Consider the following 16,059-nt stretch of genomic DNA (forward strand, 5'->3'; position numbering starts at 1 on the left):
CTTTTTGTGCATCTATCAAGGTGATTTTGTACTTTTTGTCTTTTATTCTTTAATGTGGTGAATTATATTGATTGATTTTTTAAAATGTTAAACCAGCCTTGCAGTGCTGAGATAAAATTTACTTGGTCATGATGTATTATCTTTTTTATACATTACTGTAATAGATTTGCTAATGTTTTGTTAAGGACTTTTACCTCTATGCTCAGGAAGGATATTGGTCTGTAATTTTCTTGTGCAGTTTTTTCAGTTTTGGTATCAGAGTTTTTCTGGACACATGAAAATGAATTGGCAGGCTGTGCCAGTTATCAGTCTATTGCCTATCAACTCCAAATCCATTCTTCTTTGCCTGCTCTGTGATCAAGGAGATGGTCATGTAAATATTTCACCTTGGTCATCAGGCACCACGTTAAGCCTTGTCAGTAGAGGATGCTCGAGGGACACTGGAGGAGAGAAGGATTTTCTCTTCTTCCTGTAGCATGAGCTCCCGGTGCTTAGGTAGATCAGCATGGTGGCTCCTCCACCTCCCTGTTCCTGCAGCACGTGGCAGCCAGCAGCCTTCCTGGGTACCTCCTCGGGTGGCAGTGGAGTGGTGCTGGTGAGGTACTTTCCCATAAATGGCCACCCCAGCAACTTTGTAGCAGGTTCCAAGGCACAGCACCTCACTGTGGATGACTTCCCTCTGCACCTCAGAGGACAGGTTTCCATCAAGTCACATGGCACCTCAGGCACCTTAGCCCTCTCCGCCGTCCAATGTGCCGTGCCATGTCCTCTTCAGTGAAGTCTGGATCTCAGCCCAGGGAGGGGATATTTATGATTGCCCTAGCTCAGCCCCTGGGAATAGCAGCTACTCATTATGTTTGCTATTCCAGTATTCTTTAGGGTTCTCTTTCACTCTTACTAGACAATTTCCCCCTTTCCCCCCCAATCTCCTGTTAATACTTCTTTATATTAAACTTCAAATTACCATTTGAATTACCATGTAGTTTCTGTCTCCTGATTGGACCCTGAATGATACAGAAGTGCTCCCTCCTCTTCTATTTTCCAAAAGAGTGTTTAAGATCGATATTTCATTTTTAAAATTTGTTCACAATATTGTCTCATTATTCTTTTAAAGTCTGTAGGATCTGTAGTGATACCACCCATTTCATTCCTGATACTGGTATTTTGTACTCTCTCTTTCTTCTTGATAAGTCTAGCTAGGGGTTTACCAACTTTATTAATCTTTCCAAAGAACAGACTTCTGTCTTTACTTCCTCCTTTATTTATCTCTTTCCATTTCATCGAATTTTGCCTTTAATTATTATTTTATCTTCTGTTTACTTAGGGTTGAATTTCTTCTATTCTTTTTCTAGCTTCTTAATGTGGAAACCTAGATAACTGATTATTTTATAATATAGATGGTATTTTATAATATAGATGGTATAGATGGCATAAATGCATTTACCTCTAATGTAATTATTGATGTGGTTGGGTGTAAGTGTGTCATCTTGCTACTTGTTTTTCATTTGTTCCTTCAACTTTTTGTTCCTCCATTTTTCCTTTTCTGCCTTCTTTTGGGTCAATCAAATGTTTTTTAGTGTTCTAACTCATTTATTCTATTGGCCTCTTAATTCTATACCTTTTCACTACTTTTATTATTTCCTTCCAAAAGTATGATGCCATTTACCTGTCCTCTCCATCCTTTGTGCTATGTTTGTCATATATTTTACTTCTACATATGTTATAAACCTATCTTACATGATTATCATTTTTGCTTTAAACAGTCTATTTTATTTTAAGGAAATCCCAAGAATAAAAAATAATATAGCCTTTTATATTTACCTACTTATTTACCATTTTTGGCGCTCTTCATTTCTTCCTGTAGATCTAGTTATCATTAGATATCATTTCCCTTCACCTTGAAGAACCTCCTTCAGCATTTCTTACAACCCAGGTCACTGGAGACAAATTATCTCTGATTTCATCTATCTGATAATGTCTTTATTTTACACTCAACTTGAAGGACGTTTTTGGTGGCTTCAGGATTTTTTGGTTGACATTTTAGTTTTCTGTTTCAGCGCTCTAATGATGTCATTTCATTGTCTTTTGGTGTCCATTTTTTTTCTGATGAAAAGTCACATGACTTTTCATTCATATCATTTATTCTCTATACATAATGTGTCTTCTCTAATTGCTTTCAGGATTTTCACTTTATCTTTGGTTTTCACTTTATCTTTGGTTTGACTATGATGTGCTTAGGTGTGTTCTTCTTTGTATTTACCCTACTTGGAGTTTGCTGAGCTTCTTGGATCTGTAAGTCAATGTTCTTCATCAGATTTGGAAAAGTTTTGGTTGTTATTTCCTCAAATTGTTTTTCTGTCTTGATTTTACTCTCTTCTTCTGGGACTTTAATTATATGCATGTTAAATGACTTGTTATTGTCTTGCAGGTCTCTGAGATTTTGTTTAAATTTTTCCAGTATTTTTTCCCTCTGTCCTTTAGATTGACTTATTTCCCTGACTTTTTCTGCTGCCGTCTCCATTCTTATCACATCATAGCAAAAGTACATGATATTAGCAGCATGGTTTATCACTGATAGTATTAATCACGATCATTTGGGTGAAATAGTGTTTGTCAGATTTCTCCACTGTAATTACTTTTTTCCTTTCCATACTATAATTTTTGGAAGCAAGTCACTAAGTGCTGTCCATACTTATGACATGGAGAATTAACCTCCCATTTCTGGAGGAGTAAATATTTACATAAATTATTTGGAGCTCTTCTGTGTGGGAAATTTGTCTTTTCTTACTATTCATTTATTTATTCAATCATTTATTTATATCAGTATGGGCTCAGAGCTGGCAGCATAGGGTATACTGTCAGACCAGGTCTGGTCCACATGGTCACCTTTGGAGCTGGGAGTGGGATTAGCTCCAGCTGAACTAAATGGACCAACAGTGGAGAAGGGCCCATTCATTCAGGAGAAACTGGCCTGCTGATATCAAAAGAAGGGAGAACACATGCTGGGCAGGCTAAAGCAACAAGTGACCTTTCAAAGATCTTTTACAGGCAAAATAGCCAAAATGTCCAGGATACAATTGAAAATCACAACCCAGGGCTCTAAGAAAGCCCTAAAGACAATTTATGTCAGACTCTGGAGAAGAACAGGAATATGGGCTCATGGCATAAAGAGCAAAAAGCGAAGAATGTGTGTGTAGTAACTTTACACTGGTGATCTTAAGCTTTAAAGTACATCAATGTGATTATGACGTGTGACAAACACAGTAGCTTTCCCTGTGTGATCAGTTGCCTAAAAGACAAAAAAAGGGCTCATAGAAACAGAACATTACATCATCATCATGTATTAACCTGAAACTGAAAATTCATCATTGCAATAAAGATATTGAGCTTCATCAAGAGTAATTTAGTAATTTTTAAGTTAAGCATCTGTCTTAGTCAATTTTGGCTTTTATAACAAAAACACCATAGATTGGATGGCTTAAAGAACAAACATTTATTTCTTACAGTTCTGGAGACTGGAAGTCTGAGATCAGGGTGCCAACATGGTTGGGTTTTACTTTCAGCAAAATCTAATTTCCAATCCTGTCTCCTTCTCCCATTATTGGAAACCATTTTCATTAGTTTTTGGTTTATCCTTCCAGTGTTAAATATATAAGGAAATTTATTTATTTATTTATGTATTTATGTATTTAGTTGTTTGTATTTGTATTTTCCCTTCTCTTAGATAAAAGACACCACTCTATACATTGTTCTGTACCTTGCCTTTTTCACTTGGCAACTATCACGCCATAGTTGTGTATCTGTAACTGGATTTTGAATGAGCTAGACTTGCTAGGATGCAAATAGAAAGCAGCTATATATATCATTTCTCCCCAGCCCTTTTAAACTGGCTTTCCCATCTTATTCTTCTTTGCCCCTGGGTGAGATCTCTGGCTGTTCTCAGGGCTTTCCCAATCACTAACAGGTAATGAATAGCATCTTTTTCCAAATCTTAGAATGCCCAGTCCAGTGTACTATAAGAACTCCAACTTTATTTAGGGCTTCTCGCCTCCCTCAGCCTAGACCTATAGCAGATTGGGAGCCCTGCAGGGGGACAAGTGAGCTTATGGGGGGTGTGATCAACTTCTCTCTTCCTTCTCCTGCCCACCTCCCTAGCTGCTGGTTTCTACCCCAAAGTGGGAAGAATCAGGAAAGTTCTTGCCTGACTGCTATAGTTGTCACCTGGTGCTGGTGCTCTGTGGCTGTGGTTCTTTCCAAATGCTGATCATCTCACTCTAGAAGTAGCTTCCTGGGTTCTTCGCAGACCATCCCTCTCACTAAGGGCTTCTCACCTACAGCTCCCTTGGCACAGACATTGTCTCCATTTGCTGTTTCTGTATATGACCCCTCTCTGCCCCTTGGTTTCTGGGGAGTCACCTAGTCCCTTCACACTCTCAAGGTGACCCAGCCTGGCTTCCTTCTTCAGATTCCACATATGACCCAGAGGAACTCACGGATTCTTTGCCTGCCCACTTTCTGCTTTTCTCCCCTCAGCTATCCCAGGGCAGCCGCAACCCGGCTTTTTTCTTTAGACTTTTCAGATGTGAGTTGGTCATCAGTTCCTGCATCCTTCAAACTCCAAGGAACACATGTCAAACTCTACATGGTTTTCCTGAGGTCCCTTAACTTGGCTTGACGTCCCAGAATGTAGAGGAAATGCTTAGCATGCTTACAAGTCTCTTAAAAATTCTTCACAGCCCACTTCCATGTCTTCAGAAATTTCTTGGTCTTAGTTTTTTACTGTCTGTTTCCTCAGTCTGCTCTGAGTGTGCTCCCGGGCTTGTGTCAGGGCTGCTGGAGGGGAAGGTCACATGTATGATGATGGGTTGCTGATAACAGTAAACATGCACAAGGCACTATGTGCTAAGGGCTTGACAAGGCTCATCCTCATTAATTCCCACTGCAAACATAGAGGATGGGAATTATCACCCCATTTTACAGATGAGAAAACAGGTTCAGAGAGCTTAAGTCACTCGCCCGAGGCGACCCAGTTGGCGAGCAGCAGAGTGAGAATTCAGATGGAAGTTTGACTCTGAGTTCAGCCCTTCACCCTTGGGCTGTCTGGCTGCTGGGGCCAGGTGGGGGGAATGGGGATAGGTGGGGGGTGGGTGAGCGGGGTGGGTCCTGCTTGTGGGCGTGGCAGGTACTGGTGACTGTCTGCTGTCCTAGACAGCCTCACCTGAATGGCACACATTGGGAAACTGAGTCCCACAGAGGGTCACAGCCTGCTCGGGTGCCGTAGCTCTGTCCTACCCCACGGGCATTTCCCCACCCTGGGGTGAGGGCTCTGCTACCCCTTCTGGTTGTTTTATTTCCTGCTCTGGGAATAGTGGAAGATGACTCTGGGAGACACTATCGGTTCTTGTAGGGCTTAGGGATGGTCCCCCTCAATTCCTCCCCTCCTGGCTCCCCTCCCCGGGAGGCCACAGGGCCCAGCACCATTGAAATTTCAGTCCCAAACCTCAGCCAGGCCCTGAACATATGTTCCACCCGGAAAGGAACAATGGGCTTAATTAAGACCCCACAAAAAGCGCTTGGCTGGGCTGGCCTCATTCTTTGCTTTTGGTTCCTTTTTTTGCTCACCCCACCCCCGCACTTCTGTTTCTGCTGCTCGCTCTGTGGAAGGGATGAAAGGCGTCCAGGACCCTCCCGGCTCCTCTACTCTCCCTGTTCGTCTTTTCTCACAGTCTGAACTCTCTCCACTCTTCTGAGGCCTGGGGTAGAAGAGGCCGCTGGTTCTGGTGCCAGACTGCCCGAAGCCCCCATGCCTAGCCCAGCTGCGGAAGCAGGAGGCCAGTGAGGGTGTGCCAGAAGGGGTGCCCCAAGGAGGCCAGAAGGGGTGCCCCAAGCTGGGACCCTCTGGCTAACCCCTGGGCTCAGCCTGGTCTGGGCCAGCAATCCGGTCTGGATTTTAGTGGGAGGTGGCCTCATTCCCTCTAAGGTGGAGCTCCAGTTCTTGGGCCCAAGACCATGGGCCTGTGAAGGCTTATTGATGGGCCCAACACAGCACAGGTCCTTGAGGAATTTTTATGTTGAATGAATGTACAACTTTTTACTTATTTAACAAAGCTCATGCCCAGTTTACTGCATACCTGAGAGCTATTAATCTTCACATTAGGTAGTATTATTATCCTTATTTTTATAGATGAGACAACTGAGGCACAGAGAGGTTAGGCAAATTGCAGAAGGTCACACAGCAAGTAGGTAGCAGAGCCAGAGAATTCAAATCCAAGTCAACTGAACCCAGAGGCCATACACTTAATCCATACCTAGGCAGCCTCTAATGAAAGAATAGACCCATTTAACCACGACCTGGATAGACTGACTCCTTCTTCAGTTCTGTCCCCCCCCCACTTCCCTGTGCAGTTTAACAGATTATTATAAAGTGAACGTTCATGAAACTACCAACCAGGTCAAGAAGTTGAACATTGCCAGCCCCTTATAGCTTCCCCTGCCTACCATGTGCATACCCCTTGCCATGCACAATTCCTCTCTCTCCCCTAGAGCTAACCACTAAATTTTGGTAATGATTTATTTGCTTTTCTTTATACTTTTATCACCCAAGTATGCATCCCTAAATAGTATAATTCCATTTTACCTTCTTTTGATTTTTATATAAATGAAACCATGCAGTAAGATTCATTTTGCTTCTGGCTTCTTTTGTTCAATATTGTATTTTTTTCTTTTAGCATGGTTTATTTAGTTTTAAAGATAGGGCTACAGTGGTATAGTCAGATGACCTGGAAAGGCTCGTCAGCACTGTAGGAGGCTGTGGGGCACTCTCTTCAGGCAGCCTGAGGAGTTTGTAAGTCAGGGTAGTCTGTCAACTCGGAGGAGCTGGAGAAGGATTATGGATCCCTTAGCCCCGAGTGAGCAGCTCTTTTCTGGGTTGCACAGCCATTCTTTATCTTCCTTCTGGGTGTGTGATAAGTATCTTTTATGTACCTTTGCAAATTTTCTTGGTTTGACCTCTTTCTCCAGCTATTGCTTCAGTACCCATTCCGTGCTGGCTTTGACCAGTTTTCTGCAGGTGAAACCTGAAGGTCTCTCCTCAGACTTGTGCTGCTGCGGGTCTTGATGTGAGCCCTTGATTTCACTCTTGACGGGTACTTCTCTGACTCCCCAGCGTGGATTGCCCATGCATATAACATGCTAAGCAAAAATATGGGTAAATAAAATAGGCTTTCCTTCTCCTCTTAAGTTTTCTAAATTATGTTTGACCCTTGAAACTAAAATGATAACACTGTCTGATGTGGTTCTAAATATATGTAGAGTAAATGTTTAAGACAATTACATTATAATTGGGAGGGTAAATGGATATAAAAGAAAGTAGGTTCTTATTTCACTCAAACTAGTAAAATGATGTCACCAGAAGACTGTGATGAGTTATGTATATGTAATATAATATTTAGAGTAACCACCAAATAAGATATATAAAGAGATATAATAAAAAGTACTATAGATAGGGACATCCTTGGCTGCCCAGTGGTTAGGACTCTGCCATTCCACTGCAGGGGGCACGGGTTCGATCCCTGGTTGGGGAACTAAGATCCCGCATGCTGCGTGGAGTGGCCAAAAAAAAAAAAAAAAAAAAAAACCCAAAAATACTATAGATAGATAAAAATGGAATTCTAAAAAATGTTTAAGTAGCCCACAGAAAGGCAGGAAAACAAAAACAGAAAAATGAAAAAACAGAACAGACAGAAAATGAAAAATAAATCAGCAGACTTAAGGTCTAACATATCAATAATTACATTAAATTTAAATGGCCTAAATATACCAAATATAAGGCAGGTTGGCAAAGTGGATTAAAAAATATGCCATCGATAAGAAACTCACTTCAAATATAACAATATAGGCAAGTTAAAAGTAAAATTATGGAAGAGAAGATACCATGTAAATATTAATGAAAAGAAAACAGGGTAAAGTAGACCTCAGAAAGGAAAATTACCAGAGACAGACAAGGACATTATATATGATAAAATAGTCAATCTACCAAGAAGATAGAACAAACCTAGATTTGTATACACCAAATAACAGAGTTCCTAAATATGTGAAACAAAAACTGATAGAACTGAAAGGAGAAGTAGACAAATCCACAATTATATTTAGAGACTTCAACACCCCCTCTCAATAATTGATAGAGCAATTAGCAAGGATATAGAAGAACTCAACACCACCATCAACCAACAGTATATAATTGAGATTTGTAGAATATTCCACCTGAAAGCAGCAGAGTACATATTCATTTCAATCACCTATGGGACATTCACCAAAATAGCTTCTCTGGCAGAGAAGTTGGGAGGCAGCATCATCATCTTCCTGGAGGGCAAGCCTTTGTGAGCCCGCTCCAGCCCCCAGCCTAGAGTATCTGGCAGCCCCAGACCTGCCCACAGGAGTTGCAGTCTGCCCTCTTCCTGCCACACCAGAAGGGCTGGAGGGATCCCAGCAGGGGGAACCCAATCCCTTTGCCTCAGTTGCCAAATAGCGCCCCCCAACCCCACCCCCTGGACCTTCCTCCTCTCTCCATCCCTCACAGTTCTGGCCTTCGCAAACCACTTTTGATCCGATTCCTCTTGGCTGAAGCAGACCAAGTTCCCCCCAGGCACCCCAGTTTTGGGGGGATTGTATTCTTTAATGACACCGCAACTCCCCACTTGTTCCTCCCCTTTCCCTTCCCTTCCCCTCCCCTTTCCCCTGATGCCAACTTCTAACTGCAGTGTTGAAAAAAAAAAAAAAGGTTTGTTTTGGACTACAAAATAAACCTCAAAAAAGGTTAAAGAACTGAACTCATACAGAGTATGTTCTCTGACCACAGTGGAATTAAACCTGAAATTAATAACAGAAAGATAATGGGAAAATCTCCAAATACCTGAAGACTAAACAACATTCTTTCAAATAATCCATGGGTCAAAGGAGAAATAACAAAGGAATTAAAAAATTCATTGAACTAGGACTTCCGTGGCGGTCCAGTGGTTAAGACTCTGCGCTTCCACTGCAGGGGGCACAGGTTTGATCCCTGGTCAGGGAACTAAGATCCCACATGCTGCGCAGCACGGCCAAAAATAAATAAATACTAAAAATTTTTAAAAATAAAAAATTCATTGAACTAAGTGAAAATGAAAACACAACATATCAAAATTTGTGGTGCACAGATGAAAAGTGCTGACAGGGAAATTTATAGCAGTAAATGTTTACCATAGAAAATAGGAAAAGTCTCAAACAAATAACCTAAGCTTCTACCTCAAGAGCTTAGAAAAAGAAGAGCAAAATAAACCCAAAACAAGCAGAAGGAAAGAAATAATAAAGAGCAGAAATCAATGAGATGGAAAACAAAAAAAACAATAGAGAAAATCAATAAAACTAAAGCTGTTTCTTTGAACAGAACAATAAAATTGACAAATCTCTAGCAAGAATGAAAGAAAAAAAGAGAGATGACACAAATACCAGTATCAGGAAGGAAAAATGGGATATCACTGCAGACCCTGCAGACGCTAAAAATAAGGAAACACCACAAACAACTCTATAAACAAATTTGACAACTTCGACAAAATGGACCAGTTTCTCCAAAAGCACCTTACAGCCTCAGCCAACCTCAGGAGGAACTCTGTAGCTGAAACGGCTCATGGATACCTCCTACCTCCATCAGTCATTGAATGTGGGCAGCCTCTGGAAGGGCTTGACCTTGGGTGAAGTGTCTCTGTGGTGAAGCAGTCTGTGAAGGGGCTGATGGCTGAAGGCTGCCCTGATGGTCTCCCAGAAATCAGGGCAACATATCCTTCCTTGGAGGGGGTCTGGCCAGCAATCCTCATGTCTCCCACTCCTTGTACCACTCAGATCTCCTTTCTAAGGATTCTGGTGGGTCTTTCTGAGAAATACTAGTGGGACAAACTATAGTCTCCTCTGTTGTAGCTGCACATGGTCCCTCCACTACCCCTCGGCTAGCACCTCTTTTGGTTTTAGTGACTCACCTGGTGGCATGACCCAGACCCTTGTCCCTGAGGGCTCTGGGCTCCTGGTCACATGCCCTTCTCAGGACAGAGTTGCTGCACCTGCCCTTTACCATTACATTTGGGTAAAGGAGAACCCGGAGGCATCCAAGTGGATCACCTGGGTGCCAAACATGGTCTGCCTGTCCCCATTTTGTAAGAGCAGCCCTACCTCCCCTGGTGAGGACCAGTTTCTCTCGCCAAGACAGTGACTCCTCTTCATGCCTGCGAGTCTCCAGAAATAGGAACTCAAAGTACTCAGGCTGCACTCTTAGCTTGACAGGACTCTTGCTGTGTTCTCTGGTACCAGTTACTGCTACTTCCACCCCTTGGTTCCTGAATCCATTTCTAATTAGAGACACAACAGCTTGTAAAGGTCTTTGATTCATACTTGAGAATGACACCCCATCCTTGCAGAGTACTGCCTCTGAGCTGGCATTTGGCTGTGCCTTCAGTGGGCTGCTGTAGTGTTCTATCAGGCCAGTAGCCTCTTTCTTTTTTTAGTATTTTTGTGTGTGTGTGTGTGGACCAATTTTAAAGTCTTTATTGAATTTGTTACAATATTGCTTCTGTTTTATGTTTTGGTTTTTTGGCCCCAAGGCATGTGGGATCTTAGCTCCCGGACCAGGGATCAAACCCGCACCCCCTGCATTGGAAGGTGAAGTCTTAAACACTGGACTGCCAGGGAAGTCCCTCAGGCCAGTAGTTTCTCGCTGGTGACATATGTGATATAACCAGTGAATCCCATGGTCATGAGCATGATCCTGCACCTGTTCTGCTGTAAAATGGGACCCCTGGTCTAATGCAATGTTATATGGGATCCCATACCAGTAGATTAAACACTCTGTAAGATGTATGGTGCTAGTTGAGGCCCTCCAGGCAGGAAAGGCACACACACCTGGAGTGTGTGTCCATTCCTGCCAGAAGGAATCTCCGGCCCTGCCAGGCTGGAAGGGGCCCAGTGAAGTCAACTTGCCATCAAGTAGCTGGAGGGTCTCCTTAAGAATTGGTGCTATACTGGGGGCTCAGTGTTGGTCTTTATTGTTGGCATTTGGATATTCAAAGGAGGCAAGTGACTGTAATTATGATGATGTACCTTGGGCAATGTTCCCCGTTTGGGGCTTGGGCTATGATACAAGTTAATCTTTGTTAGCAAAGTGGAATTTGCTGCTTTGTATCCGAAGAGGCTTTAAGTTTGAGGGGCATCTACCACGGTGTTTTAAAAATGACTACACATCAGTGTCCACAACCTTGAGTGCCTATTCAGTCACCTGGAATGGAAATGCCTAGGCTTTACCTCCTAGAAGTTCTGATTCAATTGGTTTGGGCACCAGTGGTTTATGAAAGTTCCCTTTGGTGATTCTAATGTGCAACCAGGGTTGAGAACCATTGTATTAGTGGATAGAAAAATCAAGTGAGGTCTCGATTGGCATCTTCTTTCCTTACAAAATAGAAAATATCACCGTATAGCTCATATAGAAAGGATAATATTGTTTTTGAAACTTCTTTTTCGTGTGTGTGTGGTGAGGGACTACTAGGTTGTGATGTAAAATGTACTGCCATCAAAAGAGTTTGAAAAGCCACTGGTCCAAAGTAGTGCTTGTCAAACTTCAGTGTATGTAAGAGTAACTCTGCAAAGACCAGGAAAACCAAAAGCACATTTTTACCGGGCACCTTCTGGGAGTAAGGCATGACCTGGGGCTAGTCTTGTGCCAATGGCATTGGATGGGAGAGCACAAAGTAAAGAGGCAGCAGAGATGGGACAATGCTGGGGGAGGCTGTTTGGTGGTGGGTAGATACAAAGAGCCTACAGTGCAGAACTGGGGGGATCCTGGCTCTGCCACTGACCTCGGGATGGTCACCCAGCGTCCCTCTGAGTCTCAGTTTCTTTATTAGCAAAAGGGGAACAATAGCATACACCTTTCCTATTTCATGATCCAAAAAGGATGATGTGGTTTCTGGAAAAGCACTTTGGAAGTGGTAAGGACTCTGTACACATGGAGGTTATCATTACTACATGGAACAATCAGAACTGAAGTTTATATTGTTGGCATTAAAATTTGGGGACGGGGTGGGATTTAGATTGGGTGGGGAGGGCCTTTGGGCAGATAGTCAGGCCCAAGCAAAGCAGGACTTCAGGTGATGTACTTCAGGGAGAGTGAAGAGACCCCAGTGGGCGGAGCTGAGGGAGGGAGTTGGTAAGAGTGTACTGGGGCCAGATTTGGAGGGTTGTTGGAGCCTGCCAATGAGTGGGTCTTCCTGGAGCAGACAATAGGGAACCATTGCAGGTTCCTGAGTAGGGGAGACATCTGAAGGAAGTCGAGAGGTAGGAAAAGTGATTCACAGCCTCCTGAAGTTGTTTTAATTGGTAATGATAGGACTTTTCTAAGTGCAGTCAAACACTACTGCCTCCTAAAGCTGTTCTTGACCCCCTCTTGAGGGACTTACTTCCTCCAATGGGCTCTCACGGCTATCTCTGGCTAGACTGTGTCTATTTGGCAGCTGTTGTACCAGCTCAAGCCTTCCTAGAAACATCTCATTTCCTCCCTGGTTTCCCCAGCCCACAGAGGTCTCTCCCTTCTTGGGGTTCCTGGGTTATGAGCCCCATGTATGGAGCTCAGTTCATGGAAGGTAGTGGTTCTCTGCCCTGGCTGTTCATTAGCATCACCTGGAATTTGTTTTTTTTAAAACCTCTTCATGCCCAGGTTGTATCCCACATCAATGGCACTGTCACCTCTGGGGTGGGACTCAGGCATTGGGATTGTTTTTAAACACCACAGATAATTCCAATGTGCAGACAGTTTTGAGATCCACAGATCACCCCTGAAAATCGGGCATCCTGCCTTGGGATTACCCCTTCTATGTATGCACTATACCCACCTGCAGCAAGAGCGTAGGAAGAAAGTATTAGGATTTCAGTTTATATTTATTTGAAATCCTATTCTTTTCTAATGTATATGCTTTACAATGTAGTACTTAATGCAGTGGAGCAGTAGTAATGACAGTGACTACTGAGAACATACTGCGGCCAGGCTCTCATCTAAGCACTTTACACTAAGCACTTAGTGCTTCACACAAACGTGATGAAGTGGGTACTGTTATTATCCGCATTTTACGGATGAAGGAACTGAGGCCAGAGAGGTTGAGTAACTGGTCCATCACACCACCAGAAGGCAGCCGTGCCAGATTCCAACCCAGGCTGGCTCTAGCATCCACCTTTTATCCACAATGCCAATCTGCTCTCATAGCACACATGTATAATTTATAAACAAACAAATAAATAATACACAAATAAGATACAGATATCAGGGGTCCTGCTCAACATTTTTTACTGAGAAGTTTTCGTAATCAAATAATTAAACCGTGGTGGCAGAAGATGAGCCCTTGAGGCAAGGTCTAAATCTCAATCTTTCTGTTCCCCCACCCAGGGGCTAGTGAGCATCTAGGTCTATATATGCTTAATAAATATCTGCTCCCAGAAACATCTACTGCTTGATAATCATAACAAATGGTTATCAACGCTTGCCATGTGCCAGAGGCTCTTATTGTTAATCTTCACAGCAATCCTGAAGGTAACTGCTATGTTTGGTCCCATTTTGCAGATGAGGAGACTGAGCAGCTCAGTAACTTGCCAGAGTCTGACTCAAGTTGTGGGATTGCTGAGCTTATTCTCTTCCACTGGTGAACAGGTCCACAGGGAGCAGCTTATGAAGGTGGGTGGGGGTGGGGGGTGAAAACACTGGTAAAGAAGCAGAGGTTGATCATTCACTCCTTTGCCAGGTGCCCTTCCTTATTTGCCTGACAGGTAAACTCCTACCTACCCTTCTTGCCCCAGTTCAAAGGCCACCTACTCTAGGAAGCCTGCCTTCCTTCACGTTGCAGTTAGTTGCACTTGCCCTGTGGTTCATGTGTCGTCTTCCCCACTGGGAGGTTCCACACTGGAACAGGAGCTGGAGTTCCTTGAGGACAGGGCTGGGTTCTACTTAAGGGGCATCTGCTGAGCGGGCTCAGCAAACTCATACGGGTGGGATGAGCCTGTGCCACCCAGGCCAGAGGCGCCCCCACCCCGTAGGGTTTTCCTCCTCTTCTTCTTCTCCCTCCTCTTTGCTTTCCTTTTTCCTCCGCACTAGTCTCCTCCCTCCCTGCCCTGTGGTCCATCCGGTCCTATCTTCGTTCTTCTCCCGCCCTCTCTCCCTCTCCCGCTCCTTGCGCCGCCCTGTGTCCGGCAGCTGCAATTCCCCGAAAGGCCTACAGAGGGAGCTGCTGCGGCACCTGCGGGGCCGTACGGCTGCGGCGCGCGCTTCCTGTGAGGTCAGGTGGGAGGAAGCGGCCTGGGAGCCGCGGGGACTGGACGCCGTCGAGGCCTGGGAGTCGCACCCGCAGGTGAGTGTCCGGGCCCTGGGCGCGGGGGAGTGAGGGCGCATCCCTCCCCTACCCCGGGCCTGGTCTCGGAGTCGGGCTCCGCGGCCCGGGCAGCGGCCTCTCCCACCCCGGCATTGCGCAAGCACCCCCACCCAACCCCGCCATCTCCGTTCCCCACCCCCATCCCCCCTTAGTGTCAGGTGCAGGGAGGGCCCGCCGCACCCTCAGCCCACCCAGCAGGGCGGGATAACAAAGCACAAAAGGACTGCGGAGGACCTTTTGGACCCGCTTGGCCTTCTGCAAGGGCCAGAAGGCTTCAAAATGGGGACCCGCCAGCCCAGGCCACGGGCGAGAGAACAAGGGCTCTTAACCTCGTTCGGCGTGTGTGTCACGAGTGCTTTTGAGAATTTAGACGAAAACTGGCTCATCTTCTGAGAAGAATGATGGCCTTTACCCAGATTCGGGAGAGGCGTGGAAAGGCCCCCATCTCCAGCCCACGGACCCCCTTGTGGTCTGTTGAGTGGGGCCTCATCCCATATTTCGGGAAGGCTGGCCGTGCCCGCCTGGTGTTACCTGAGAGGTGAGGGACAAGTGAGAGTGTGCCCTCTGCAGGAAAGTAACTCGGAAGTGGGCCCGATCTCATGCGGGGAGAAGGCCTGAGTCCTAAGCACCTCCCTGGACCATTTTTTAACGGAAGGGAAATGGAGACACTGGGGACCCTGGTGTACTGGACTCCCTACTAGGGCCGGAGTTCCTGGCTTCATGCTCTTTCTCTGCTGCCCATGGATGAATGGTCCTGGGTGAGGGAGGTAAGCCCCTCTGGGTCCCTAGCTGTATCTGCCCCGGAGGAGTGTTGGGAGGTGTAAGTGAGATGAGCCTGGGTGGACTTTCCACAGGGCCTGGGCCCCAGCAAGGGTTGTCATCCCCATTGTTGCTGGAGGTGGTGGTTAATAATAAAACTTTCTTCTCTAAGAATCTTTTTGATAGTTTTCCTAGTGGACTCAAAGTCTGAAAGATTTTTGTTTGGCAAACAACTTGTATTTATTTCTCTCCTTTTTATTAATTAGACACACTGCCTACTCAGCATGGGTCACCAATGTGAGCACCCAGAATTTCAGTTTCTCCCACTGAAAGCAAACATCTCTTTAACTTTGGTAAATTTTTTCCTTCAGGTGTTTTGTGGTCTGGGGAAAGGTGCAGCCCAGCAGGAACCCATAGCTCCTGGAAGGATGGTTCGGATCTTGGCCAATGGGGAAATTGTGCAGGACGATGACCCCCGTGTGAGGAACACTACCCAACCACGCAGCAGCACCCCTCGACAGGTAGTCGCCCGGACCCTGTGGAGGGGAGCAGCTGGCCTCCCGTCCTCTGTACCAGTTACTCCTTAGCTCCCAGAAGCTCCCTTACTGGTGGTTAACCTTCTCTAGCCCGAAGTCCTCTTTGCAGAGAGCCAGGCTGAGCAGCATGGGGGTTTAAGACTTGGGGAAAACCCCAATAGATTTGTTGCCCAGCCCCCTGCCTCCCCAGCTCTCCTTCCTCCAGGCAGCCTTCCCAGATTTCAAACCCAAGAGTTCTCTCTCCCTTAACCTGGTCAGCAACCCCCACTGGAGCTAGCATCTTTTAGAGTCTGTTGGATGAGAGGGAAGCTGGAGAGTAAGTGGAGAAGAGG

At 45.0% G+C, this 16,059-nt stretch overlaps 1 protein-coding gene and 1 long non-coding RNA gene across 4 annotated transcripts in view; one reads left to right on the plus strand and one right to left on the minus strand.

The window, feature by feature from the left end:
* LOC309635739 overlaps window positions 1–14,200 on the minus strand; it is a 191,839-nt gene extending 177,639 nt beyond the window's left edge. Inside the window, exon 1 of the long non-coding RNA XR_014248986.1 lies at window positions 7,144–14,200. This is a non-coding gene — a long non-coding RNA (uncharacterized lncRNA). The remainder of the gene's footprint in view (window positions 1–7,143) is intronic.
* Window positions 1–16,059, plus strand: part of LOC309635733 (protein FAM241B) — a 244,650-nt gene that overhangs the window by 67,950 nt on the left and 160,641 nt on the right. For 2 of the 3 annotated variants that reach the window (XR_014248983.1, XM_082407330.1), the window contains exons 1-2: window positions 14,296–14,411; window positions 15,563–15,712. Coding sequence is in view for 2 of the 3 variants with exons in the window: in XM_082407330.1 (XP_082263456.1) it covers window positions 15,620–15,712 (93 nt within the window). In the remaining variant the exon portion in view is untranslated. Of the gene's footprint in view, window positions 1–14,295; window positions 14,412–15,562; window positions 15,713–16,059 lie in introns of those variants that run through there. The other variant, XM_082407331.1, reaches the window with a different exon arrangement.

The sequence above is a fragment of the Balaenoptera borealis genome, assembly GCF_965194805.1.
Source record: "Balaenoptera borealis genome assembly, chromosome: 10".
NCBI classification, from domain to species: Eukaryota; Metazoa; Chordata; class Mammalia; order Artiodactyla; family Balaenopteridae; genus Balaenoptera; species Balaenoptera borealis.